This window comes from Peromyscus californicus, unplaced genomic scaffold (assembly GCF_007827085.1).
Source record: "Peromyscus californicus insignis strain IS unplaced genomic scaffold, ASM782708v3 Scaffold_11__1_contigs__length_118956290, whole genome shotgun sequence".
In the NCBI taxonomy this organism is placed as follows: Eukaryota; Metazoa; Chordata; class Mammalia; order Rodentia; family Cricetidae; genus Peromyscus; species Peromyscus californicus.
In genome coordinates this window covers 97,836,793-97,863,919 of record NW_026294402.1, presented here as the reverse complement: position 1 = coordinate 97,863,919, position 27,127 = coordinate 97,836,793, and the positions used below count along the sequence as shown (strand labels likewise).

The window sequence follows — 27,127 nt, the reverse complement described above, 5'->3', positions numbered from 1 at the left end:
TCATTGTTCAGTTTGGGAGGGAGCCTGAGTAGCAAGAACGGAAATCCCCAGCATCACATAACATAGGCAGGGTGGTGCATGTCTGTACTCTGTACTTTCAGCACTTGGGAGGTGGAGGTAGGAAGATCATACATTGATTATCTTTTCTATGGATGGCATCCAGAGCAGCCTGGGATACACGAGACTCGGTCTCACAAGAAAATAACTTCCCCCAAGCAAACAAAAAGCTTTCTGGGCCGGAGATATATCAGTAGGTGCAGATAGGGTACAGGCCCAGGAAAAGAAGAGGTTTTGTGTGTATGTGTGTTTTCTTTTGTGATGTTGTGGATGGAACCCAGCACTGATAATGTGTCTGTTAAACTCTATACCACTAAATCACATTCTCCATCTCACAAGAGCTAGCTAGCGTTAGAAGGTTAGATTTATCTAACCTGACCCTGATAGACACATCTAGTTCAGGAAGAAGTTCAAAAATCAGTCCCCTTTCATATATCTACTGGCTTATTAAAGATCCTTCCACAAATGGAACTACAAGTGCTAATCCACTGCTCATCAAAAGCATCCTGTTCAGAAGCAAATAGGTGCCGGACCAGCGAGGGTGCAAGTACAGAAAAGAGCAGGGCAGGAGGGACAAGCTTGAACACAGCTGGCTCAACATGATCTCTTTCTTTCCTGAAAGTTCAAACGCCTACCAGGCCACAGTCCTGGCGAGCAGACGCACGTGTACCCTACGCATGCGCGCAACCAAGGCACACACGGCCCCCTCCGGCTTGTCTTCTTCAGCCAAGTCACCAACCCTCTAAATGCCCGCCCTCAAGGCAAAACCCCTGGCCAATCGGAGGCGGGAGTCACTCGGGACGTCACTTCTTTTGCATATACCCGCTTCTCCCCGCCCCCATGCCTGGCACCGCCCCGTCGGAGGAACGGATTGTCACCTAAGCGCTCCGTCCCGGCGTCTGATTGGCTCTCCCGGGAGCTCCGCCCCCGTATCCTCCCGCCGCCCTCCCCCCCTCGGCGCGCCCACAGCGGCGGGCGGAACCGAGCGCGCAGGCGCGGCGCTGCCTCTCTCTGCTGGTGGCCCGCCCTCCCTCCTCCCCTCCCTCCCCTCCCCGTCCCCTCTCCCCTCCTCAGGCCCGCGCGTCTTCCTCCCGCACGCGCCGTCGTTAGCCGAGCGCTCGCCGGTGCGCGCCTTCCTCGTCCCTCAGGCAGCGGGGCGGGCGCGACCCTGCTCGGCGCTCGCGGCCCCGGCGAGGAGCATACCACCGTTCCCCGGAGCGCGGGGGGGGGAGCCGGCCGCCCTGCCGCCCGCCCCTCGGCGACCCCGCGGGGCTGAGGCGACGCCGCACCCGGCAGCCTGAGCGCACAGCCGGCCTTGACCCAGAGCTCCGAACCGCGAGCGCCGCGTCCGCCGCCGGCCCCACCCATCCGGACCGCGGCCATGGCCGAGACCGAGGAGCGGAGCCTGGACAACTTCTTCGCCAAGAGGGACAAGAAGAAGAAGAAGGAGCGGAGCAGTCGGGCGGCCAACGCGGCGAGCGGCGCGGGCGGGAGCAGCTTGGCGCCGGGCGCCAGGCCGGGCGACGGCGGGAGCTCGGGCTCCGGGGCCAGGCCGGGCGACGGCGGGAGCTCGGGCTCCGGGGCCAGATCGGGCGACGGCGGGACCTCGGGCTCCGGTGCCAGGTCGGGCGACGGCGGGACCTCGAGGTCGGGCGACGGCGGGAACATGGGCTCCGCCGGCAAGGCCGTAACGAAGGTGAGGGTCGGGAGGCCGGCGGCCGACCGCATGTGCCCGCCCCCGCCGGCCCGGGAGGCCACGTGACTCGGGCTTCGCACGTCGGGCGGGCTCGGGGGCCCCCCGGGGCTCGCCCTGTCGCCCCCGTCCACGCCGTCGTCCGCGCGCCGCGCCCTCTGGGCCACGGGGGTTGGGCCGGGCCGCGGTCCCCCGAGTGACGTGCTCATCGCCGCCGCCGCCGCCGCACTTGAGCCTAGTTGGGGCTGGATTTCGTTTTTTTAAGGTGTTTTAAGTCTCATCTGTGCAGCCGGTGAAAGCGTGGCTTGTTCTCCCAGCCGCGGCCACATGGAGCTGGGAATCGAGTTGTGGAATTTCGCTTAATTCACCCCCCCCCCCCCCCGCGCTCCCCTCTTTCCCTGTAGTTTTAAGTAAAAGCGGCGGCAGAGAGGGCGTTTGGTAACTAGGCACGTGTCGGGATCTTGCTACGACTCAGGCTGTACTTTACACTCCAGCCGCTAGATCCTTTTTATTTTTTGAGACGATCTCACTGTGTAACCTTGGCTGGCCTCGAATTCACAAAGAACCTCCTGCCTCTGCCTCCCGAGTACTGGGATTAAAGGTTTATGTCACTACTTCCTGCAATTAAAAAAAGAAATCACATTTTCTTATTTGTGTGTTTGCCCGCGCTCCTGTCTACGAATTCCAGTGGTTGGAGGACACCTTTCGGGAGTTCTCCTTCCATGTGGGCCTGGAGAATCAGACTCAGGTCGCCAGGGCCGACTGCAGGTGCATTTACCGGCTCAAGAATCCTGGTGGCCCTTGATCTCTTTTTTTCCTAGTCTGAAACCTGTTTATCAAGATCTCTAGTTAATCAGATGTTTTGCAGGTTCCTTTACCAGCTGAGGAATCCTGATGGCCCCTGATCCCTTTTTTCCTAGTCTGAAACCTGTTAACCAAGAACTCTAATTAATCGGATGTTACTTCTTCCACAGGATGAAGATGAGTGGAAAGAATTTGAGCAAAAAGAGGTTGATTACAGCGGACTAAGAGTTCAGGCAATGCAAATAAGGTAGGGTGTGATTACAAGTGGGATTAGATAGCCCTGTTGGAGATAAAAGTATTGGACAGTTTTCTTCAGACCCAACTCTCCTGGTTTTGAGCAAAGGCAGTCCCCTGGTGTCATTAAATTAGCTGCAAGCTCAAATCCTGCGAGAGTTTCCCTACTTGCAGCTGTTTGGATCTTTACTTGAGTTGACCAAAATGGATTTTGTCATTTTTAACACTTAACAGTATTAAGTATTCTGTGACCACCCCTTCCCCCAATAGCTCCTCCAGTAGCTCATACTGCTCTGAGAAATTACTGTGTAGCCGAGGATAACCTTGAGCTATTTTTTTAAGCATATGAGTGTTTTACTTGTGTATATGTCTGCAGCATCCTCGGGAATTACAGCTGTTAGCTTGAGTGCTGGGATCTGTACCTAGTCCTCTGGAAGAGCACTGAGCCAGCCCTGACCTTGAACTCTTGATCCTTTACACCTAAATACACCACCAAACTAAGTGCTGTGCTTACACTTAGTTTTTCTCTTTTACTTCTCTCTCTTTCTTATGTGTTTTGCTGTGGGTGCCAGGTCCCCTGGAACTGGAGTTACAGACAGTTTTGAGCTTCATGTGGGTGCTGGGAATTGAACTCAGGACCTCTGGAAGAGCAGTCAGAGCTCTTAACCACTGAGCCGTTTATCCAGCCCCTTACTTTTTTTTCCCCGTAAAGAATAATTTTTTTCTTGTTCTATACAGTAATATATTTTTGCGATTGAAATGTAGGGTAATTCTAGACAGAGAGAGATTTGTATTCACAGTGAAACCATGTTGTCTACTCAACCCCCAGTGAAGAACTTGAACATCTGTGCTCTCCTGAAGCCTTGCTTTCTTTCACTGCCCTCTTCCCTGAGAATAACCACTGTCTTAGCACAGCACAGGAATCCCTTTAGGATTCTAGAGGAATGGGATTGTAGATCCTAAGCACTTACCTGTGTATCCCAGGATCGCCTTTTGAAGGCTTATCCCATCCCCTCAGCTACCAGGAACCTACAGAGCTGTGCTACAGATTCTGGCTCTGAAGTATCTTGTCTTTCAAAGTACGATTTGTTGATTGAGACTTTAAGTTGAGAGCCTGCATTGTTAGATTCAGTCTGTGGTAGTTTTAGGTCTTTTCTAAAGTGAGGTGTTTTGAAAGATTTTTAAGTAGAAAAGGTAAGTATAGGGTTCTGTTGTTTTAAGATTCAAAATCTTGACTTATTTTACATAAACAAAATGATCTTAAATTGCCTTTGATTAGAAGCTTCCAATTCGTAGAGAATTCTGGTGACCATATGGGAAATATTTGAGTTGAGGAAATATTTTTTAACTCTAAACTGTCTTTTGAAATTTAGATCATAGTATTTATGATCTTAAAGTAACTTCCGTTGGAAGACCAGCTAGTATTTTAATGTACGATTAATGTCTATACTATCCAGGCATTAATATTCCTAGATGTTCTCCCATCTTGTTGAGTTTACCAAAGTGAACATTCCTTTTGGTGTCAGGGAACTTAGTATCTTTTTGGTGTGGCTTCTTTTGTTTTTTCTGTTTGCTTTCCCCTTTTTCTTTTAAAGATTTATTTTAATTATGTGTGTCTGGGTTGAGGTATGTACATGTGCCTGCAGGTGCATGAGGGAACCAGAAGAGGGCATCGGGTCCCTTGAAGCTGGAGTTCCAAGTAGTTGTGAACTGTCTCAGTTCTAGAAACTGAATTTGGATCCTCTGCAAGATCAGTATAGACTCTGAAGAGTATATTTTAGAAAATACTCCATTGGGCCTGGTGATCCAAGCCCTAATTCCCAGCTACTCTGGAGGCTCAGGCAGGAAGATTAAGAAAAATGAGGCCCACCTGAGTTAGAGTGAGTTTAAGGTTACCTTGAGCAATTTAGTGAGACCCTATCTCAGAATTTAGAAGAAAAAGTAGATATTCCTGTTTCCTTTGTTCTGGGGCTTGATCTATAAATATGGAAGGAGTTTAGATTCCTTCTATCTAGGGTGGTTGGTAGACTGGATGTGGTCCAGTTCTGTGGTAAAATTAGGCTCTTGGACTGCTCTTGTTTTGGAAGACTTGAGTGGTTGGTAATTTTTGGCCATGTTGAACTTATGGGCAAAAGTAGTACTTTCTGAAGTGGGGGGAAAGGCTTCAAGTTTATTTGGTATAAAATTTGATTTTGTTAAGGTAGGGAGAATATTTGAACTGTTTTTCCAACAGAATATAAACATCTTGCCTGTATCTGTTTTAACTTTTTTGGAGTCAGAAATTTGTGTTTGTATCTCAGGCTGGTCTTAAATTGGTTTGATTCTCTGCTTCAGCCCTCTGAGTCCTAGGATATAAGTAGGATGTACTACCATGCCCAGCTTATTTTGGCAAGCCTCCCCTCCCCCTTCTCTCTTTCTTTGGTGGTAGTGCTGGGAGTCAGACACATGGTTCCATGCACCATAGGCAAGTGCTTGCCCATTGAGTCATAGCCTCAGCCCTAACTTGGTTAACTTTTTTTTTTTTTGAGGCAGGATTTATATCTAAGCTAGTAAACTCCATATACAGTCAAGACTGATCTTAAACTCCTTATCCTCCTGCCTTTACCTCCCAAGTGCTTGTTGTTTGCTGCTCTGAGACGTAGAGGCAGTCCACTGGGCTGTTGAGGTGGGCACTGTATAGTTTGCTCTAAAGTAGACGAGCTTTTCTGCTGTGTTCATTGTTCTTAGCAGCAGCTTGTCATTGACCTTCAGTGGCCATTCTAGAAGCCTGCACTGACCTTTACTAAGAGTTTACAGTCTAGGTGTGTTTTTAAAATTGGTGATTATTTTAGTTATTAAAAGTCTTGGGATGGGGTGAGAAAAATAATGTCCTGGCTGAATATGATGTATAATCCCAGAGTTTGAAGTTGAGGCAGGAGGATCATGAGAGGATCAGAGACCAACCTTAGCTACACTGGGAGAGATGTTGTCTTAAAAACAGATATGACTTGATGCTGCTATTAAGCCAAATTGGAGTTTGGCAGTGTATGCCTGAATGTTCACTCCCATACATAAACTTGGATTTGAGGGCCAGAGGAGTCCATCTTCTTTCTCTCCACCTTGCTCTCTGAGATACGGTCTCTCAGTGGACCTGAACCTCACCACTTTTGCTAGCCAGTAAGACCCTAGGATCCACTGTCTGCCTGCAGTGCTGGGGTTACAGTGGCCATGTACAGCTTTCAGATGAGTGCAGGGATTTGAACTCTGGTCTTTTTACTTTTTGTTTTGTTTTTTTCAGGACAGGGTTTCTCTGTAGTTTTGGTGCCTGTCCAGGATCTCGCTCTGTAGACCAGGCTGGCCTTGAACTCGCAGAGATCCCCCTGGCTCTACCCCCTGAGTGCTGGGATTAAAGGTGTGTGCCACCACCGCCCGACTGGTCTTTTTACTTTTACAGCAAATGCTCTTACCATATATTCAGTTGACCAATTGTGATTTAGTGCTTTGGTGAATAAATAGAGAATGTGAACTAAAGTTTGGATTGACCATATCCTTTACCTTTTTTTCCTTTGTTTTTAAAAACATTAGTTTATTTTGTGTGAGCATGCTGTGGCATGCATGTCAGAAGACAGCTGTCAGGAGTTGATTCTCTTCTTCCACCTTCCTGGGTATTAAACTCGGGTGTAAGACGAATTGCTAAACAGTCTTAATAACAAAACCCGGAGCCAGATATTGTAGTGAAAGCTGAAAGATCAGAGGAACGGATCAAGCCAGCCTCAAGTTCTTACCTCAGCCCAAGAGAGAGCTACTTCCTGTATACTCACTCACACCTTATATACCTTTCTGTGCCCTGCCATCTTACATCCTCTCCGCCCAGCTACATCACTTCCTGTCTGTCCAGACCTGTAGACCTCTATGGTTAACTAGTGCTGGGATTAAAGGTGTGTGCCACCACACCTGGCTCTGTTCCCAGTGTGATTTTGAACTCAGAGATTGGATGAATCTGCCTCCAAATGCTAGAATTAAAGGTGTGTGCTACCACTGCCTGACCTCTATGTTTAATATAGTGGCTGGCTTTGTCCTCAGATCCCCAGGCAAGCTTTATTTGTTAGAGCACAAATAAAATATCACCACACTCAGGTCCTTAGACTTGGTGGCAAGTGCCATCTACTCCTGTAACCTTTCCTTTTTGGAGAAGGCACCACTGAGGTCACCACACTTAAGTCTCCAAATAGGTGATTACTTCTGCGCCCCCTTTTTTTTTTTCAGTATTGGGGATCTTGGCCAGGACAATGTACTTGTTACTAAGCTATGTCCCTAGCCCCTGAGAGACGGTCTTAAATGTAGATTGAAGATGAGGTTGTTCCTGTCAGTGGGCATTGTAGGTCTTTAAATAATTGTGGTTACTTCTAACTAGTGGGGGTAGTGTCTTTAAGGATCGTAATAAAGATGGGTGTGGTGGTTTACACCTTTATTTTCAGCACTTGGGAGATCAGCCAGGGCCATCCTTAGGTATGTACTGAGTTCAAGGCCAGCCTGGACTATCTGAGACCCTGCCTCATAAAGTCAAGTTAAAAAGGAGGTCAAAAAATTTGTCTTGGATTTGAAGTATGGCTTAGTTTAGCATACTTGTGTAGTGTACAAGAGAATTCAAGTTAGACCCACTCCCCACAAACAAGCAAACAAAACCCCAGACAGAACACTTAAGCCCGATAAGCCAGAAGAAATTTGTCTTTAACAGCTAGGACATATTTTGCTTTTATAGAAATATCCTTTTGGGGGCCCAGCAAGATGACCCATTGGGTAAAAGTGCTTGCTATTAAAGCCGATGACCTGGGTTTGCAGGTCCAGAACCCACATGGTGGAGAGAACTGGTTCTCAAAATTGTGCTTTGACTAAACGGCTGCACACTCCCATTACCCCTAAAAAGTTTAGCTGGGCATGGTGGTGCACACCTTTAGTCCCAGCAGAGGGAGGCAGAAAAAGGCATCTCTCTGAGATCTAGGTTAACCTTGCCTTGTCTACATCTGGTTCCATGCAGTCAGGGCTGTGTAGTGTGACCATATTTCAAAAAAAAAAAAAAAAAAATGTCCTTTTGTAGATGCTTCCTGTGGTGGTACATTCATCTACTCCCAGGACTTAGGAAGTTAAATGTACTTGTTTGTTTTTCCAACAGTGAAAAGGAAGATGATGATAATGAAAAGAGAGAAGATCCAGGAGATAACTGGGAAGAAGGTGGAGGTGGTAGTGGAGTAGAAAAATCTTCAGGTCCCTGGAATAAAACAGCTCCGGTACAAGCGCCTCCTGCTCCAGTAATAGGTAATCCTCTGTTTTCCTTTCCGAAAGGGCTAATTTAATATGGTGTATGTGCCTGTTGTGGGTGGGGGTGGGAACCTTACCATTTCTGGGAGAGGGGGAATCTGGACGTATCTGTTCCTTTTAAAGACCTAAATGGAAGGAATGTAAAAATTGAGTGGCATAATTTTGTCTGGTAGACTATCAAAGTTTTTTTGTTTTTGGTGCTAGGGAATGAAGCCAGGTAGTTCACCTACTAGCAAGCATGCTATCACTAAATTACATCCTTGGTGCTACTCTTGGGTCTTGAAGCCTGGATTCTCAGCAGGACTTTATGAAAGGAGTAAAAGTTCTTTGGAACTAAAAAAAAGTCTCAGGGACATACATGTTGTGTGTGTTGTGCATGTGTGTTTGCATATTTGTACATGCATGCTTGTGGGTGGGTGGAAGCTTGTCATTAACATTGTCTGCTTAATTTGTTGAGGGTAGTCTCAAGGAAGCAGGAACTCAAACCCAATTGCAGTTAGCCTAGCTAGCCAGCTTGCTTTTCATAATCCTGTTTCTGCCTCTAGTGAGGGATTACAGATGACTGCCCTTCCTATTTAGCTTTTACATGGGTGTGCTCTCTGGTCCCTACACTTGCTCAACAAATGCTAGTGGATACACTGAGCCATCTCTGCAGCCCGAAGTTTTTGATTATTTTTGGTGTGCTAGAAATTGAACTAAGGGCCTTGCACATGCCAAATGTACCACTGAGCTGCATTGCATTTCCAGCTAAGAAAGAAATCTTAGGGTTTTGTTTATTTTGAAACACCATTTTATGTAGCTCATGCTGGCCTTGATTCCTTGGTGTAGCAGCAATGACCTCATGCCACCACCCCCCCCTCCAATTTAAAACTGGGATTACACAAGTATAAGCTTTCTTGGCAACTTTTCTAATTTAAAATATTTTTTAAGCTGGGCAGGTGGCGGCACACACCTTTAATCCCAGCACTCGGGAGGCAGAGGCAGGCGGATCTCAATACAAAACAAAACCTTTTTTTAAAAATCGTTTTTATTCTTTGAGAATATCATACAGTATGTTTTGGTGTAATATTTATCCCCACTCCTCCAAGACCCACCAGTCACTCTTGCTTTTGAGGCAGGTTCTCACTATTTAGCCCAGGCTAGCCTCAGATTGTTTGTATATGCATGGGTGTTGTGTGTTATGTCTTTATGTGGGTGTAGCTATTGAGGCCCAGAGGCTGACTTTATGTCTCTTCCTCTGTCACTCTACATCTTATGTTTGGGACAAGTTCTCACTGAGTCTAGAGCTCACTGAATGGCTATAGTGGCTGGCCAGCTCTCTCCTGGGATGATCTTTCTGTCAACACCTACCCTCCCACCCAAGCCTGTGTTAGTTACAGGCACATGCTGTAGCCATGCCTGTTACTTTCTACAGGCGTAGATTATGCCAGAAGGAACGCTTAAATGCTTATTTACTGAGTATCTAAACTGCACATGGGATAGGCACATGCTGCTGCCATCTTATTTTCTTTCCATGAGTTCTGGTGGATGTGAATTTAAGTTCTCAATGCTTAGATGGCAAGCACTTTGTGACCGAACCATCTCCCAGCCTCTTGAGTGCTGAAGTGACTGGTGTGAATGAATTACCATGTAGTGCTGCTTGATTTTTCTCTCTTGAACTTGATAATCTTTCAGGCTACTCCTGGAACGCACCAGACACACAGCTTCTGGAGACTTTGTTCTTATGCTTCGGGGCTGCTATGTGTCAGGTGCCTGAAGCATTTTCTGTGAAAGGCCTAGATGGTAGATAACGTGGATGAGAGGACCTTGTGGTGGTCCCTGGTGTGCTGCTGTGGCATGGAAGCTAATATGGCTGTAACAGTGATGGCTGTAGCCGGGCTCCAGTGGTTGGGCCAGGGTCAGCCCGTTTGCTGACACTTAATTTATGTGTTTGCTTTTTTTTTTCTTTTATTATTTGTGTGGTGCGTTTGTGATCCTTGAGACCAGGTTTGTACAGAGAATGTCTTTACCTGCCAAGCCATCTCGCTGACCTCCAGTTCTTTTCAAGTCTGCTTAATCACTAAAACCCTCCATAAGCCTTTTTTAAAAATGCAGCTGCTTCGGGGCTGGAGAGATGGCTCAGTAGTTAAGTGTGCTAACCTCCTGCTCTCCTTGAGGACCAGAACTGTATCTTAGTGCTCCTATCAGGGGGCTCACAAACACCTATGACTAGCTTCAAGGCATCCAACTCTTTCTTTATTGTCCACTCTGGGCATTTCTGCGCGCGCGCGCACACGCACACACACACACACACCCTTTTTTTTTTGTCTTTAGAATGAACTGCCCAGTAGACTTTTGGGAGGTGATGGAAGAGTGCCGTGGTATAGCGGCCACTAGGCACATGTAGTTGTTGAGTATTAGCAGGTGGCTAATGTGACTGAGGAACTGAAATCTAGATTTCAGTTCACTCATCTAAAATAACTACATGTGTTGTTATCCCAGCACCCGGAACACAGAGGCAGAAGGAGTCTTTGAGTTGAGGCAGCCAGGGCTACAAAGTGGAGACTTTCAAAAATGAATGAATGAGCAAATAAGCAAGATTTGCACTAATCCGGAGATAGCTCAGCCAGAGTTAAATGACCAGAATCCACTGTTGAAGAGAACTAATTCTGACCTCCACACTTAATGCTTTGGTATTTGCTTCCACAAGTCACACCACCCACAGACACAAATAATATATTTCTTTTAAAACTACATGTGGCTAATGACTGGAATATAAGGGTCATAGGTAATTTGGGGTTTGTTTCAGTTTCTTTGAAGATAGGTCTGAGTTGTTCAGGCTGGCTTTGAACTCACGATCCTCCTCTCTCAACCTCCCAAGTACCAATGTTTCGAGCACATTCCACCACTCCCAGCAATTTTTGTTGAGTGTTTGTATCCCAAGTACAGTTTAGATAGATACTCATTAAATAAGCACATAAGCTTTCCCTCTGCTATAATCTAAGCCTGTAGGAAACATTGTATTTCAGCTAGTAGACGATTATGGGGATGCTTATTGTGTTTTCATGGTGTAGGCTATCAAACTTCTGAAAGTTTCTGAAAAGTGAAAAGTAACACTACTTGAAACTGTATTGAGGATCAGTTGGAGAATATAGGAAAAACCTGGAAGATTGTGACCCCCTCAATTAAGTCTTAGTAGAAGATTCTAAGCTATTCGGGGGCTTTTCCCTGTTTTGTAACCTAATAGAAAAACTGAACATCCAGTGATCCTAGAGAATGAAATAAAGATAAGGATCGCTTATTTTTTTAATCATCTTTAGGATTTAAAATACTACATGTACATTTTATTAAATAAATTCTTTATATAAGATAACTTGTTCATACCACTTTCCAAGTAAAGAAAGTGAATGTCGCATTTACTGATAGAAAAACCAGGGGCTGCAGTATTGTATTCCAAAAGGTAACCTCTTGAGGACTTGTCTCACCTCCCGAGCCAGGTGATTCCCTCGCTCAAGCCTGTAACACACTCAGACTGGGCTTCCATGACATGTTAAAATTATTCCCAGAGAGGTTAGAGCACTTACCGCCTTAGAGATGAGCAGCTTTCTACTTTGAGATGTTTTCTCACAGAACTTTGCTTTTGTTGTCTAGTCCAAATTCCTTCTAAATTAGGGGTTGCTTTTCTCAGAATTGTTAAGTGGTCAGGAGTACTGGAGGGTGTTACTAGAAGGTCAAACATTTGAATGAATGGTTTATCTGTTAGTTACAGAAACCCCGGAGCCGGCAATGCCTAGTGGTGTATATAGGCCTCCTGGGGCCAGGCTAACCACAACAAGGAAAACGCCACAAGGACCACCAGAAATATACAGTGACACGCAGTTCCCATCCCTGCAGTCCACTGCCAAGCACGTAGAGAGCCGGAAGTAAGTATGTGGAGTTAGGAGTTAGGTTCTCTGACAGGCAGCTGGGAAACAGGTGGGACTTGGGTGCCCAGGAGGGAAGGAAGAGGGTGGGGGGTGGGGGTCCTTCTTGGAAAGGGCAAGAAAACAGCTGCTAAAGACAGACTGCTTTGTTTCTGTCAGCTGCATTTAGTTAGTTCTTATAAGTGCATTATTACTGGCTTATGTTCCTTTTAAATATGGAAACTAGAAATATCAAAGCATTTGTCATTGCATTCCCAATAAATGGAAGTAGATGCAAGATGTTGGCATTTACAGATGTAATACTAAAAATAATCTTATTTCAGCAGGTACTTAAAATGAATGCTACCTGAAGTTAAATGACCACATATGGCACAGCTCCATCTTATTTAGGGACATGAATTTTCAAAAGTAAATACAATGGGAAGAAATGTAAATGGCATCAGATGGAAACATTTTTGGGTGGCTTTAAAGTAAATCCCAGCCTTTTCGCCTCATTGAGAGCACAGCTGGCTTGAATTTAGACCTCCAATTGGACTTGCTTCTCTCCTCTGTCCTCAGATGTGTAGGAGACTGAGAGGGCAGTGACGTGCCACACACATCTTTCTTTACCTGATCTAATCAGACCACTCCCCCAAAGCAAAAGGGAGGAGAAATCGTTGAATGATGAGAACATTACTTGAATGAGAAAATTGTTACCCTTATGCATAAAGATGTATTATCTACTAACTGCTAAAACTTAGAAGTGAGTCTTAGGAGGATTGTCATTATACAGCTTCTTTCTGGTTGTCTTCAAGTTGGTCCCAAAATACTTTGTTCAGAAGATGGGACCTCAGAGTTTCAGTACAGTATTACATGTTTTCTGTTCAATTGAAGCCTTAAAATGGTTTGATAAAGGATTTTGTATTCCCTTCCTGTCCAGGATTATTCTTAGGGGTCTTTTTTTTTTTTTTTAAATTCAAGGAAGAATACTTTCAAAATTCCCCAGTGAAGAAGAAATATTTACTGATTACATTTCTTTTCCCTTAGGGATAAAGAAATGGAGAAGAGCTTTGAAGTAGTAAGACACAAAAATAGAGGTAGGGAGGAGGTTTCAAAAAACCAGGCCCTTAAACTTCAGCTAGACAACCAGTATGCTGTGCTTGAAAATCAGAAGTACAGCCACACACAGTACAGTTAAGCAATGGTCTTTGCTAAGCCTTCCAAGATAACTAGACCACAGCTAACCACCAAGAACAGCCATTCAGCGTCTGATTTCTGGATTTACAGTGACTGACTGAAAGACCTCGATTCCAGTGACTGTCCCTGTTGCACTATGGAAGTTCAAGAGTCACAACTGATCTTGATGTGTGTTGGATTTAGGGTGTTTTCATTGTCTTAAATATTTGTGAATTAGATTCAGCAGTGTTTCCATAGTTGCTCTGCATATAAAACCAAACCTGCAGCCAGTGGTCATTTCAAACATCTTTATGTTCAGATACTGAGCCTTCGCAAGGTTGACTACCTCAGATTTGCTGCACTTAATTGTGGATTTCATGTGGATCACAACTTCTGCATAAGGTTACAGCTATTAGTGTCGGTGTGAACCTTGAAACCAACTCTACTGGATTCCTGTCAGCAAGCCTTCAGAAGTCAGCCGTCTGGGTTCTGATCTGCTGTAGAAGATGAAGAGTCAAGTGACCTTAATTCGCCTGTCTGTGCCCCACCCTGAGAAATACTCTGTAGGCTGTGGCTATATCAGACTGCCCGGAACAAGCCGCTGTCTGAACTGATGTGTGTGGATCATCTGTGTGGGGCTATGATTTATCATTTAAGTTTTTAGTTGTAGGATGAAGTGACTACAGATTCAATTCAACCAAACTTGGATCCACCAAATGGGGAACGGGTGGGGGATAGTCTTGTTTCTTTGAATACCTTTTTATTCAGATAGTGCTTGTTCTGTTCCACATTAAGGCCTTGCTTTGACTTGGAGTAAGTTCTTTAACAGCATATTGTGTGATGAAATAGCCTGAATGAGGCATTGGAATTGTGAAATGCCCTGTGAATTTGCCAATCCCTAGGTGGAACCAGATCGCCTTTGATAGAAAGGGCAGTGGATGCCAGAGGCTCCACTCCAGGTGCTGCTCAAGCCTCCTCTAATCAGGTCTAAATTTAACTGCTGTGGACAGAGTGGTGTCTGCTCAGGTAGGGAGGGGTTCACTGAACTGTCTTAACAATTCAAAGCAACAGGAGCAAAACCTCACCAACACCCTGAAGTTGTTTCATGAATCTTGCTTGGTGTCTGATAAGAAATCTGTGTGTGTACTCCAAAGTTGAAGATACTGGCAATTGTGTAGATACATTCCTTGTTCCAGCCAGCTTTTGTCCACCTTGGGAGTATGTTTGTGATGATCACTTGGAAAGGCAGGGGAATAGCCAGTGATATAACACTTCTGTTCTTAGTAATTACAATTGAACTTTGCAGTAGTACTTGACCTTAAAGAGGTCACTGCTGTGTTCCTTTCCACCTAGTGAAATAGTCTGGCAGTTACCTACTTCCGTGTCACTAGAAATGGTTCAGTACAAAACTCTATATTGGCAACTGAGACTGCATGATGGCAGTGCCTGGGTTTGTCTGTAATGAGTCCCTTTGCCAAATGCAGTTGAGACAGGAGTGAAACATAATGAGGGAAGCCCTCCTAGCTTGAGAATAGGTCTTGAGTTCAGTGAGTGAGTGCAGCAGTGCAGGAAGCGGGAGGAGGTGTAGGCCAGTGTTTCCTGACCAGACTGCATGCCATTCTGGGCAGTAACGTTGGCGTGATCTGAGTCAGCCAGGAGCACGTTGGGTGATTAGAAGTTTGAGATTCTTGGTCAGACTGAAGACTTATTTGGGCACCAGAAACCTTAACAAGTAATCTCTCACCTTGAACCACATACTTCGCTTAAAGTATGCTTTACACCCCCCACCCCCACCCCCAAATCTGTTTGGGGTTAGGGTTTGAGAAGTGAACGGAGACATGTGAAGAGGTTTGTTTAATGGCATACTGTACTGGAACACTGAAGACCTGCAGCAGATGTAAATTCCAAGTTTTGTTATAAATTTTTAAGATTGTGAAATTATCAAAATGCACATGAATCAAGTTTTAATACACTGTCTGGGTGGATGAGGCTGTCCATTGCACCATTTCTTTCTTTGGGTTCTCAGGCATGGTTCGGCAGTGTAAGAACTCTGTAACATTAACATTGAATAAAAAGTAAATCTATGAATGGTAGAATGTGATACTTTCTGTTGATACCCCTTAGCCTAAACTCTGAGGATGAAGAACAGTGTCACGTCCACTTCTGGGGATGGTGACCCTGTTCTCTACAAGAGTACACTTGTTTGTTGAGTTCTGTAGAAGCTTAAAGGTGGGTGAGGATGGCTGCAAGTCTGCAACACTCCTTATGGAAAAATGGTGAACCATTCTCTGGAGGCTTCAGTAGAATTGGTTAACTTTGTTATGTCAAGGGGGAATCTGAAACCTTTTTATCCTATAAACTGAAAGTTTTCGTGTCGTCCCAGTGTGCGCGCCCCCCCCCCACTTTTGAGTGGGGGCAGAAGATGGAGTGTGTGGGCCAGAAGTTGAGATCAGCATTGGGTATATTCCTCAGTCATGTTCCATCTTCCCTTAAATTATTTCTGTGTGTTTGCATGTGTATGGAGGTCAACTTTTTAGAAGGCAATTCTCTCCATAATTGGATCCCAGGGCTTGAACTCATTGTCAGACTGGAGGCAGAGTCTCCTGCCAGCTCTAGGAATCTGCTGGGAATTGGAATCAGATCTTCATGTTTGTGTTGGCAACTGTTTTACTTCAGAACCATCTATGAGCTCCTTATGCAAAGCTTAAACAGTTTTAGTTCCTTTTTATTGTTTTTCAGTGGTGCTGGAGGAGTCAAAGAAGTTACTTGGTTCCCTAGAACTGGGGTTAACAAATGGTTGTTAGCCACCATGTGGGTTTGGGAATAAACCTGGGTCCAGAGCAGCCATTGCTTGCTCTTGATGTTCCATTTCTCCAGCCTTGCATATCTTTTAAAACAGCAGCAGTTTCAAGATAATGGTCTTAAATTTCTAAGTTGAGGTATATTGTAAGTCATTTTTGGCAATGGAGTCTGTATTTACTATTTATATTTACTCTTTGTACATGGTTGTAGCTTTTTAAAGAAATTATTCATGTATGCCTGTGTGAATATATGCCACTTGTGTATAGATGCCTGTAGAGACCAAAAGAGTTAGACCCCTAGAGCTGGAGTTACAGGTATAAACCTCCCTTCGAGGGTGCTGGGAACTGAAATCTGGTCCTCAGCAAGAGCATCAGGTGCTCTTAACCACTGATGGAACTCCAGTTCTTAAAATAGAAAATAGCCCCGTAAGGCTCTAAACATGCCAGGCAAAGTACTCTACGAAACAGGCTACGTACAACATCCTCAGCCCTTTTTATCTGCAAATAGTGTCTGTGTAGCTAAGGTGGGCTTTGAACTCAAGATCTTTCCTGCCTCAACCTTCTAAGTAGCTAGGATTATAAGCAGGTATCAGGCTTTAGCTTCCATTGGCCTTTTAGAGACAGGCTTTCATGAATATAGCCTACCCTCAAGCTTGCTCTGTTGCCAAGGCTTGCCTTGAGATCCTGACCTTGTACATGCTACCTGAGTATAGTGGCTTGTATCTGTAACCTCAGCTCTTGGCTTACAGGGGCAGGAAGGTACTATTTTTGTGGCCAATCTAATCTACATAGCATGTTTGTTGCAAGTTAGCCGTGGGTATATAACATGACAACTCCCCAGCTGAAGATGTTCTTGGTTTTCTCAAAGCCATGTGCCCACTGAAGCTCTCCATTCCCAAGCATTTCAACACAGAAGAAATGCTTTACCTATAAGTTGCCCTTCTGCCTCATTGCTCACCCCTTTAGGCAGTCTGGGTTTTTCTCTTTTGAGCATTCAGATGAACAAGGGTGTTTAATAGGTGGTTATAGATGAATTTCTAAACAGTCTTATTAAGTAAGAAACACAGAGCCAAATACAGGGGTGAAAGCCGTTCTATACTTCCTGCCTGGCTACTGGCCAGTCAGCATGTTATCAACCAATCAGAGCAACACATTCACAGCATACAGAACATCCCACAGCAGGTGGTCTTTTGTGATTGGCATTTCACTAACATGCTTTTGAGGCCTATCAATGTTACACTGTCAGTTGTCTTGCTAAGCAAGCCAGTTGGATGAGTGTAACATGTATCTTAGTGGGCATCTAACTTGTTCCACTCTGCTTCAGTGTTGCCGTGAATTGTCATGTACAAGTTTTAGTTTTAGCATGCTTTCGGCCTTTTTTTGCGGGGGGAGGGGTACATACCTAAAGATAAAACCACTAGGTTCACATAGTAACTTCCTATGGAACCCTTTTTAAGTGGATGTGTTTATTCCTGTCAGCAGTGTGTGAAGGTTCTGCTTCTCACCCCCATTGCTTGTTTTGGAGTGTGATTCTAACCCTCCTGGGCAGCGTGAAGTATCCTCTTAGTGGCTTTGGCATCTCCTGTATTGCCCTTGCATTTTTAAAAAGGTACTCAGATTCCTTGTGTTAAATTGTGCTTTTAGTACCTTATGAGAGAGATGATTTTCAAAATGCTTTGTCTCACCTCTTATTGTGGTTTTAAGACTAGATCTCATGTAGCCCAGGCAGGCATCAAACTTGCTGTAGCCAAGGACCCTGAGATCCTATTACCTCCTTCCAAATGCTGGGGTTACAGGCCTGAGCCACCATGCCTGGTTTTATGCAGTGCTGTGGACTGAACCTAGGCTTCTCGTCTACAAGCACTCTACCAACTAAAGTACATCCTCAGCTGTTTTAAATACTTAGTCTGTGGTGTACGTATATGTGAGCACATGGTAGCCAGAGACTGATGGCTGATCAAGTGTCTCCTATCACTCTCGAGACAGGGTTTCTCTGTGTAGTTTTGGTGCCTGTCCTGGATCTTGCTCTGTAGACCAAGTTGGCCTCGAACTCAGAGATCTGCCTGGTTCTGCCTCCCGAGTGCTGGGATTGAAGGCGTGTGCCACCGCTGGCCGGCTTTTTAAAAATATTTACTGTGGGTGTCATACATGTGAAGTCAGAAGACAACTTGCAGGGAGTTGATTCTATTATGTGGATTCTGGAGAATCAAACTTGGTTGTCAAGGGTTGGTGGTAATCACCTTTACCCGCTGAGCCTGGGCCATTTCCCTGTGCTTCCCCCCTCCCACAACCCACCCACACACACTGTATTCAAAATTGTTATACATTTACTATTATTTTTAATATATATGGTTCTTTTGCCTGCATGTTTGGGTGCTGCCAGGTCCCCATGGGAGCAGAAAAGGCTCATTGGATCTTCCTGGGACTAAAGATGACTGTAAGCCACCATGTAGGTGCTGAGCAGACAGTGCTTTTAACCTCTGAGCCCCCCTCCACCTTACTTTCTGAGATAAGGTCTTTCACTGAACTATTTGTTTAGACTGACAAGCCAGTGAATCCCTGTTTAGATTCCGGAACCCTACACCTGTGTTTAGGGGGCTAAACTTGGGTCTTCATGCTGGTTCAGCAAGCACTTTACCCACTGAGCCAAGCCATCCATCTCCCCTGGTTTTTGGCTTTTTAAAAGATGTGACTGTGTAACCTGGGCCAGCTCAACATGTTACTTTGAAACACATAACTCTTGTCACCTTTCAGAATCAGTTGTGTGTCTCTGGCAGAGTGCTGGAGCCCACGGAGCCCAGAGGCAACAGATGCTTCTGGAGTTGAAGGCACAGGCAATTGTGAGCCACCTGATAAGGGTGCTGGTAACCAAACTAAGGTCCTTCTAGAAGAGTTACATGCTCGTTACCTCTGATCTCTCTAGCTTTTGCTTTGTTGAGCAGTCTCATTCCAACCCAGGCTGATCTGGAACTCACTCTGCAGCCTAAGCTGGACTCAAACTCAATGACCCTCCTACCTCACTCTGAATGCTGGGATTATAGGTGTAAGCCATCATGCCCAGCATACATACATACATACACACACACTTGAAATTATATATAGGATAAAGAAAAAAAGAACATTGGCTGGGTGTGAATCCCAGCAGGCAGAGGTGGGCTACATAGTTAAGACCCTGTCTCAAAAACAAATATTTGCTCTTGTTTTCTTAATCCTAGAAAAATCACAAATGTAATTAGCAATTTAGTTTTTAAAGTAAGTTTGGCAATCTCTTATTGCTTCAGCAGAGCTAAATGAGTAATACCAGTGTGAGTTGCTATTTTTTTTATTTTCTAAGTTTTGGTGCTCACATTGGGTAAACATAGACGTTTATACATACACATTTACATATATACACATTTAAGTTTAAAGCCCCAGCTTCATTATTAAACCCCATGCTTAGGCTGTTAAAAAGAGGTAAAATGGCAAGAATATATATAAAAGAAATCAGGGAAATTGTGAAAAAACCCCAATTGATAACTTTTGTCACTTTTATGAACTAAGACATTTTGAAACAAAAAATCTCTCCTTGTTAAAACTACCATGACAGCCTCAGATATTTACAAGAAAAACAATTATGCACTCAGTTTGGCCTGACAAGCTAGTGAAGTTCTTTTTATTAAAACAGTCAATATTCAGTGATTCAAATTAAGGTGTTAAAAGCATCAAGTTCCCAGGATCATTATGTTCTGAAGCAAAGTCCTTCAGATATGTCTTTAAACTACTACACAAACCCATCACAACAATGTTCAGGTTGTAACTGAAATTCTCATTTTGTGTTGCTGGGGATCGAACCCAGGGCCTCATGCATTCTAGGCAAGCACACTATCATCAGCCTATAACCATTTCTAAGACTAGAAAACATTCGTCGTTTGGTGGCTAAACCGCTAGTGAACTCGAGACCGTTTGATGACATTCTCTGCAGGAGCCCTCCTCTTCTGGGATAATCCAGGCCCACACTCTTTATTCTGGAATAAAGCAGCTTCTGAGAGTCGGTAATTATCTGCACAAGGAGGCAATTCCTAGGATAGGAAGAGGAAATTTTCAGATTTCAAATTTGTAGATAATGAAGCAATGGATTTCATTCCTCTGCTTTTTTTTGGTTTTTCGAGACAGGGTTTCTCTGTGTAGCTTTGCGCCTGTCCTGGAACTCACTTGGTAGCCCAGGCTGGCCTTGAACTCACAGAGATCCGCCTGGCTCTGCCTCCCGAGTGCAGGGATTAAAGACGTGCACCACCACCGCCCGGCCATTCCTCTGCTTTTTTATAAGAAAAAAGAGGCATATCTAGTTTCTTTCAAGGTTTGCCAGTCCCTGTGGGACAAAGCTCAGGTGAAGTGTAGCTATCCTAAATGTTTCATAGGTTAAAATATGGATTGAATGGGGGGGGGGTTCTCTATACTCCCAGAAAGGCGTTTCCATCCCCCTTTACTAAAGTGTGAAGGGCTGAGAACCATTGTCACATAAATAACTAGCAAGTAACAAGGACATTAAAGCCCTTTTACCTGACTCCCAAAGACATTCTCAAAAATAAAACACCAGAAAATAACCAAGCCTTCCCACCACAACCTTAAAAACAAAGAAGACAAGGTCTCCGTAGGCCAAGCTGACCTAGAATGCACTTTGTGTCCCAGGATGGAAGACTTGCAGTGATCCCCCTGCCTGAATGCCAGGATGGAAGGTCTGAACCATCATACTAAACCCACCTTTTGAGATGGCCACTCACTGGCCGGGAACTGAGTCTATGTCTGCCTTTCCAGTGCTAAGATTACAAGCAGGAGCCACCAGGCTTGCCTTTTTGGATTCTGGAAAGTGAACTCAAGTCCTTGTGCCAACTGAGCCAGGTCCCAGCCCCAGTAACTGCCTTTTGATTGACTCATTCCTCTGGTAGCAATGCTAAATTCTAACAAAAATATATTAAAAGCAGTAACTGTCAGATGCTGGAGAATGAATCAAGCAAATGATATAGATATATGGCAGTTCATACCTAGAAAACTTGTACGGGTTAATTTCCCCATTTTTTTTGTTTTTAGTCTGTGTAACACAGGTTGGCTAAAATTCTAATGGCTTGAAGAACCAGACAGGAAAATAATACAATCCCATAGAAATCAAGATTGAGACCCCACCCCCCCAAAAAAAAGCCAAGGGTGGAAACCATAACTAAACAGTCTGTGGAGTCCAGCCAAATCTTTGCTTGGCCTCTAAACCATGTATGTGCTAAGGAGACATGAGTTAAACCTAAAACATGAACTGACAGTTCAGCTGTTTCTGTTGTGGTTGCTAAGTAAATGCAAGCAGATAAACTGTATTCTCTGAAGGAAATTGCCAGGATCTAGTGTCTCTACAATTTACATATGATATCTAGGATGTGACTCAAACAACAGCCCATGCTGAAGAAAAAAATACTTACGCAGAGCCTGGAGGATAGTTGAGGAGGAAGAGTTTTCAAGGCTAACCTAGACTACACAGTGCAAGTGAAAGTCAGGTGTATATCTAAAACTGACAATAAGCTATTCTCATAATCACCAATGCAGTGAAGAACTGAGATCTAATTGGATGCCACATCCACCCACTGTTCCATACATCAAAACCACCAGTCACAGTGATGCTAACGCCAATGCCTAGCCCTTAAAAAAAAAAAAAAGTAGCCGGGCGGTGGCGGCGGCACACGCCTTTAATCCCAGCACTCGGGAGGCAGAGGCAGGCAGATCTCTGTGAGTTCGAGGCCAGCCTGGGCTACCAAATGAGTTCCAGGAGAGGCGCAAAGCTACACAGAGAAACCCTGTCTTGAAAAACCCAAAAAAAAAAAAAAAAAAAAAAAAAAAAAAAGTAAACAAGCTTATCCTAGATGCATGTAAAAGGGAGAGCTTTAGAAAAGGGAAAAGTAACTAAAATACCTACAAGGACCCTGAAAAAGTACTGAGAGCTTGTAGCAGGTTTACTAACGAAGTCCCAGCAGCCAAAAATATGTTACCAGAGGGAAGACCCATCACTGGCACACAGTCTACATGCTGTCCCTCAAAATATACCCAACTGAATCCTCACAAAGGTACACACGAATCTACAGACAAAAGACAGTTCTTCCAACATACAGGGCTAAGAACAACTGGGCATTTGTAGAGGAATATTCTCTACTTTTCTGATTCAAATATCAGAAAGCAATTAGCTTGAAATTAATCATAAGCACGAAACTGTTAAGACTTTCAAAAGTGGGCTGGAGAGATGGCTCAGTGGTTAAGAGCACTGGCTGCTCTTCCAGAGATCCTAAATTCAATTCCCAGCAGCCACATGATAGCTCACAACCATCTATAATGGGATCTGACACCCTCTTCTGTAATGCAGCGTACAGACAGAGCACTTGTACATAAAAACAAACAAAGACTTCCAGAAGGGAAAATGGCCCTAAGGCCTAAAGCTAGCTAGGTAAAGGACCAACAAAGCCAACAATCCATAAAATGATGTTAAGTCAGACCTGCTTATACAATATAAAACTGTTTCTCTGCCACAGACCCTAAGAGAATAAAGAGGCTACAGACTGGGAGGGGAAAACCACAAAAATAACAACAAAACCCACAAATCCAGCAAGAGCTATTATCTAAGGTCAAACATCTTCAAGGTTCAACAGTAAAAAAGCAACTCAATGAGAAGTGGGAAATGTGGGCTGGGGCTGGGCTGTAGTGCTTGCTTAGCATACAGGGAGTTTGATCCCAAGAACTGCCAACTAAGCATGGTGCTGTGTACCTATAATCCCAGACCTGAGAAATTCAAGGTCATTCTCAGCTACAGTGAGTTTAAGGCTAGCCTGGGCTACAAGAAATTATGTGTCTACCTTCCAAACACTAGTTGAAGAACTCAAATGTCTAAATTCTAACTAAAATAGTATCAAGAAATTTAAAAGAAGCACTTAATGAAAAGCATTCAGGCAGTTAAATGGATAATTCCAGTGAAATGAAAACTCAGTCACAGAAAACAAACCACAAACTCTCTTCATAAAATGCCTCAACAGAAACCCAAACTTCATTTGCCCTGGTAACAGCTATGCAAAGGACAAAAGCAGCAGTCTGGAGAGAACTGGAAGTTTGCAGGATGAAAAAGACAATCCTAAAAGATACATATTATACTCAATGTGTTCTGTTTACTTGCCTGATTTGAGACAGGCCCTCACTGTGTAGCTCAGGCTGGCCTAAACTTGCTAGTAGTCATGATGGCTTTTAACTCTCATCTTCCTGCCCCAGTCTCCATCTTGACAGAATTACAGGCTTGTGTCAACACGCCCAAAGACAAACTATGGATTTCATTGATACAGCATTACATATGACTACAGGAATTATAGAACATAACATCAGTCGTTGCTAAGGGTAAAATAAATACTGCAGGATGGAGATGTAGCTCAATGGTACAACATGAGCTCAGCACGTATGAAGGTCCTGCAATTAATTATTCCCAATCTTTCTCTCTCTTACACACACACACACACACACACACAGAGAGAGAGAGAGAGAGAGAGAGAGAGAGAGAGAGAGAGAAATAATGTATCGTGGGGGCTATAAAGTAGATTACATATGAGATCTGTGCAAGAATTTTAGGTTTTATGTACATTAGTATATCTATTCCAAGCAGACTGGAGGGGGTGCACAAAGAAAAAGTGCAGGAAGTTCATTTTAAATATAACATCACATGCTGAAGATTTTCTACAGTGAAAAGAGCTCTAAGGCGGCTATGTGAACATCAGGTAGAGGGTGCTTCAAGACAGAATTCTCCAGCCAGGTGTGGATTTTCTTGGAAAATCCAAGTGCCAAAGCCCCCTTTGAAGCAATGAATATTTATTCAACAAATAGTGAACATCTATTTATATGGGGGAAATTCTAGCTCCTACCTCACAGCACAAAGGACAATTAATTTGGGATAGGTCACAGACAAACAGAAGCTTTAGGGCTGGTGAGACAGCTGAAGGGTTAAGAGCACTCGCTGTTCTTGCAGAGGACCAGCATTTGGTTCCCAGCACCCTCATCAGACAGCTTACAATTACCTATAACTCCAGCTCCTGGGGATAAGACACCCTCTTCTGGTCTCTAACAATACCCATACACATGTGCACACAAAATAAGGTAAAACAAAACAGTAAAAGCTAAAATTGTAAAAACTTTAGAAGAACAATACTAGAGAATAAATTGGTGCCTTGAGAAAAGGCAGGATACGAAATACATAATCATTTTACAAAAGGTATTTACCAAGAGATAGAAATTTAAGCCAAACATAGTGATACATGCATGCTTGTAATCCCAGCACTTGGCAGGCCAAGACAGGATAACTGTTTTAAGACTGAGAGACAAAAAGACTGATTCTTTAAAAGGCATGGTGCTACTCCACTATAACCCTACCAGATGGCTAAAAGTCAAATGACTGTAAAACTACATGGTGGTGTAAAGTAGCACCAAATCTCTTCTAGAAAAGGCCTAATAATGAATACCATGTAAGCCTAGTACTAGGAGGCAGAAGCAGATGTTCTGCAAATTTAAGCCAGCCTAATCACATAAACTAAATGTATACATATAACCTAGGACTTGTATTACTGCCTATTGGAAAAGTACACCCTACAGAGACCTATATATATTCAGTACTTTTATCAAAAAACCCAAAGGGAAGTTGTCCAGGTGCTCTAATCAGACAATGTTCTGTGATAAAAAGGGATAAGCCATCAATATGCACCATCACCTGGACACTATGCCAAGTGAAGCCTACTACAAATAGTACATGTTCTCTAATGGCACGTACATGAAGCTCTCAAACAGGCAAGATTAATATATTCTGGGGACAAAATAAGCTTATTGCTGTGGGGCTGGAACAGAGAATGCTTGCTGAGATATGGTCATGTTCTGGATACTGAAAGGGTTTGCTAACTCATCTATCAGGAAACTGACTCATATAATGAACTGTGATCTACAAATTTCACTGTACAATAGCTCTTCTAAGAGAACAATAAATACTGGATTCCAGTTAATGATATGCATGCTAAGTGTTTGAGGAAATGCATGTTCTATTTCTGCAACTCTGAAATGCATAAAAAATGAGAAAAAGGAACTGATGTAATAAAGTAGATTATTAAAATGTTAACTGTGCAAGTAAATGTTAACTTTAGACCTAGGAAGCAAGTATATTGTTTAAAATTTATTCATTTGTGGCTGGGGAGATGGCTCATTAAGAGCACATAATGGTCTTGCAGAGACCCGAGTTTGATTTTCAGCACCCACACTGGGCAGCTCACAGCCACCTATAACTCCAGATCTGGGAGATGAAACTCTGTCTTCTGAACTGTACGGGCATCTGCACATATGCACAAATGTATGTACACACACACACACACACACACACACACACACACACACACACACACACACACGAGCGTGCATGCATGTGCTCATGCTAAAAAAATAAAAAAAAAACCTTAAAAATAAATAGAATCAATTCATTCAACTTTTTATCATTTAAAACAAATTGTACTAGCAGATGTGTTTTCATTCATAAAACTAGACAGAGGACGTCTGAAGCGGGACAGGGTGAGCCTCTGTTACTGCTGGGAACCAAGTCCGAGTTGGACTATGGAAGCCAGTTCTCTTATTCCTGAGCCATCTCTCTAGCCTCTCTGCTTTTTTTATAATAAGCCCAATATTTTAAAGAACTTGTAAAACTTTTTAAAGTTACTCAGATTTTCATTAACTTGTCATATTTAAATTTCATGCTAATAATGTTGACACAGGTCAAATGTAGAAAGGGTTGAGTAGAGATTAGACTGTCAATGCAATTAGCAGCAAGCCAGGATTTGATGTGTGGCTATTTATCTACAGATAGAAGCAATCTCTGGAAATAAGTGTGGGGCCAGCAAAATGACCCAGTGAGTACCGGCACTTGCCACCAGCCTGATGACCTGGGTTTAATCTTCTGAACCTACATGGTAGGAGAGAAGCAATTCCTGCAAGTTATCCTCAGCCTGGCACACATGTGCCAACCCCGCCCGCACAAATAACAACAACAATAATGACAATCAATAAAGGTGAGAAGAGAATGTGACAAACCAGCATGAGATAATCAGCGATATATTCTGTTTTCAAGCAGGCCATGTTCTGGGCAGCAGCCTCTGCCATGAAAACTCTGCAGTCATCAGGCTTCAGTTTATTGAAGTCACAAAAAAGATGTGTAGCCTCATTAAATAAAGGGACTGGATGACCAGGTAGCACCTAATGAAAAACGAGAAGTATCTTAAGTCCCTCCTGCTCCACAGTGATTCAGCTGTATAGTATGCACTCAAGGACTGCCCTCCAAAGGCAGAAGGAACTGGAGACATCACAGAAACCTTGCTGGACAAGTTCTGTGCAAACCTGTCCCCAGGACATCAGTAAACTAATCCAGGACAAACCTCTGCTCCTCCTGCCTGAAGAAGACGCTTAAACCCGGCTTCTCGGGGCCGATCAACACGTAAAATAACCTTCCAGCCACTAAATGCTCCCTATTTAAAAAAAAAAAAAAAGGTACATGTAACTTTAATATACTAAACAATTCAAAATACAGAGGCATAAATTTATCTTCAGTTGTTTAATGTCAATAAGTAACTTTTTGTTAGGTTTTTTTTAATGTGTATGAGTGTTTTGTCTGCATATACGTATGTATGTATGTATGTATGTATGTATGTATGTATGTATGTATATACACAAACACTGCGTATCATTTGCGTGCAGTGGTCTGAAGAGGGTGTCGGATCCTCTGGGACTTGATTTACAGATGACTGTGAGCTACCTTGTGGGTGGTGGGAATTAAACCTGAGTCCACTGGAAAAACAGGAGGTGCTCTTACCCCAGCCATCTCTCTAGCCCATTAGCTTTTCTTTTCTTTTTTCTTAAAAAAAAAAAAAAAAAAAAAGACAAGGTTTCATATACCTTGGGCTAATTTTCAGTCCCAATGTAGCTAAGGCTGCCTCTGAACTGATCTTCTGTCTCCCAAGTGCTAGGATTACAGGAGTACCCTACAGTGGACTTAATGTCAATAAACCAAACAAAAAACCACCTCAAATTATTCAATTAGTCAACAGGCAAATCGAATGAACCAAAGTTCTCAAAATAAATACAAATGAAGGGCTAAAGAGATGGCTTAGTGG

The 27,127-nt window shown here is 43.7% G+C and overlaps 2 protein-coding genes across 6 annotated transcripts in view; one reads left to right on the top strand and one right to left on the bottom strand.

Annotated features, from left to right (window-relative positions):
- The first annotated feature begins 1,089 nt into the window (after positions 1-1,089).
- Positions 1,090-26,037, top strand: Cdv3 (CDV3 homolog). Of its 5 annotated transcripts, none has more exons than XM_052718564.1 (5): positions 1,090-1,753; positions 2,725-2,801; positions 7,941-8,083; positions 11,835-11,988; positions 13,015-15,231. In XM_052718564.1, exons 1-5 carry the CDS (start codon positions 1,439-1,441, stop codon positions 13,163-13,165), a joined length of 840 nt encoding a protein of 279 aa, XP_052574524.1. In that variant the 5' UTR covers positions 1,090-1,438; the 3' UTR covers positions 13,166-15,231. The 5 variants fall into 5 exon arrangements, with proteins under 5 accessions (XP_052574524.1, XP_052574548.1, XP_052574539.1 ...); XM_052718588.1 differs by lacking the exon at positions 13,015-15,231 and adding an exon at positions 25,824-26,037 and having other exon boundaries at positions 1,091-1,753; positions 11,829-11,988; XM_052718579.1 differs by having other exon boundaries at positions 1,092-1,753; positions 11,829-11,988; positions 12,315-13,049.
- The window catches only part of Topbp1 (DNA topoisomerase II binding protein 1), a 52,262-nt gene continuing 44,385 nt past the window's right edge, over positions 19,251-27,127 (bottom strand). The window contains exons 26-28 of the mRNA XM_052718543.1: positions 26,393-26,482; positions 26,052-26,213; positions 19,251-20,002 (exon numbers count right to left, since the gene is read on the bottom strand). Coding sequence (XP_052574503.1) covers positions 19,868-20,002; positions 26,052-26,213; positions 26,393-26,482 — 387 coding nt within the window. The 3' untranslated portion in view covers positions 19,251-19,867. The remainder of the gene's footprint in view (positions 20,003-26,051; positions 26,214-26,392; positions 26,483-27,127) is intronic.

Coding starts and splice junctions, on each gene's coding strand:
- Cdv3 (XM_052718555.1), top strand. CDS start 1,439: ATGGCCGAGACCGAGGAGCGGAGCCTGGACAACTTCTTCGCCAAGAGG. Junction 8,084..11,828: donor GCCTCCTGCTCCAGTAATAG/GTAATCCTCTGT, acceptor TTTATCTGTTAG/TTACAGAAACCCCGGAGCCG. Junction 11,989..13,014: donor AAGCACGTAGAGAGCCGGAA/GTAAGTATGTGG, acceptor CTTTTCCCTTAG/GGATAAAGAAATGGAGAAGA.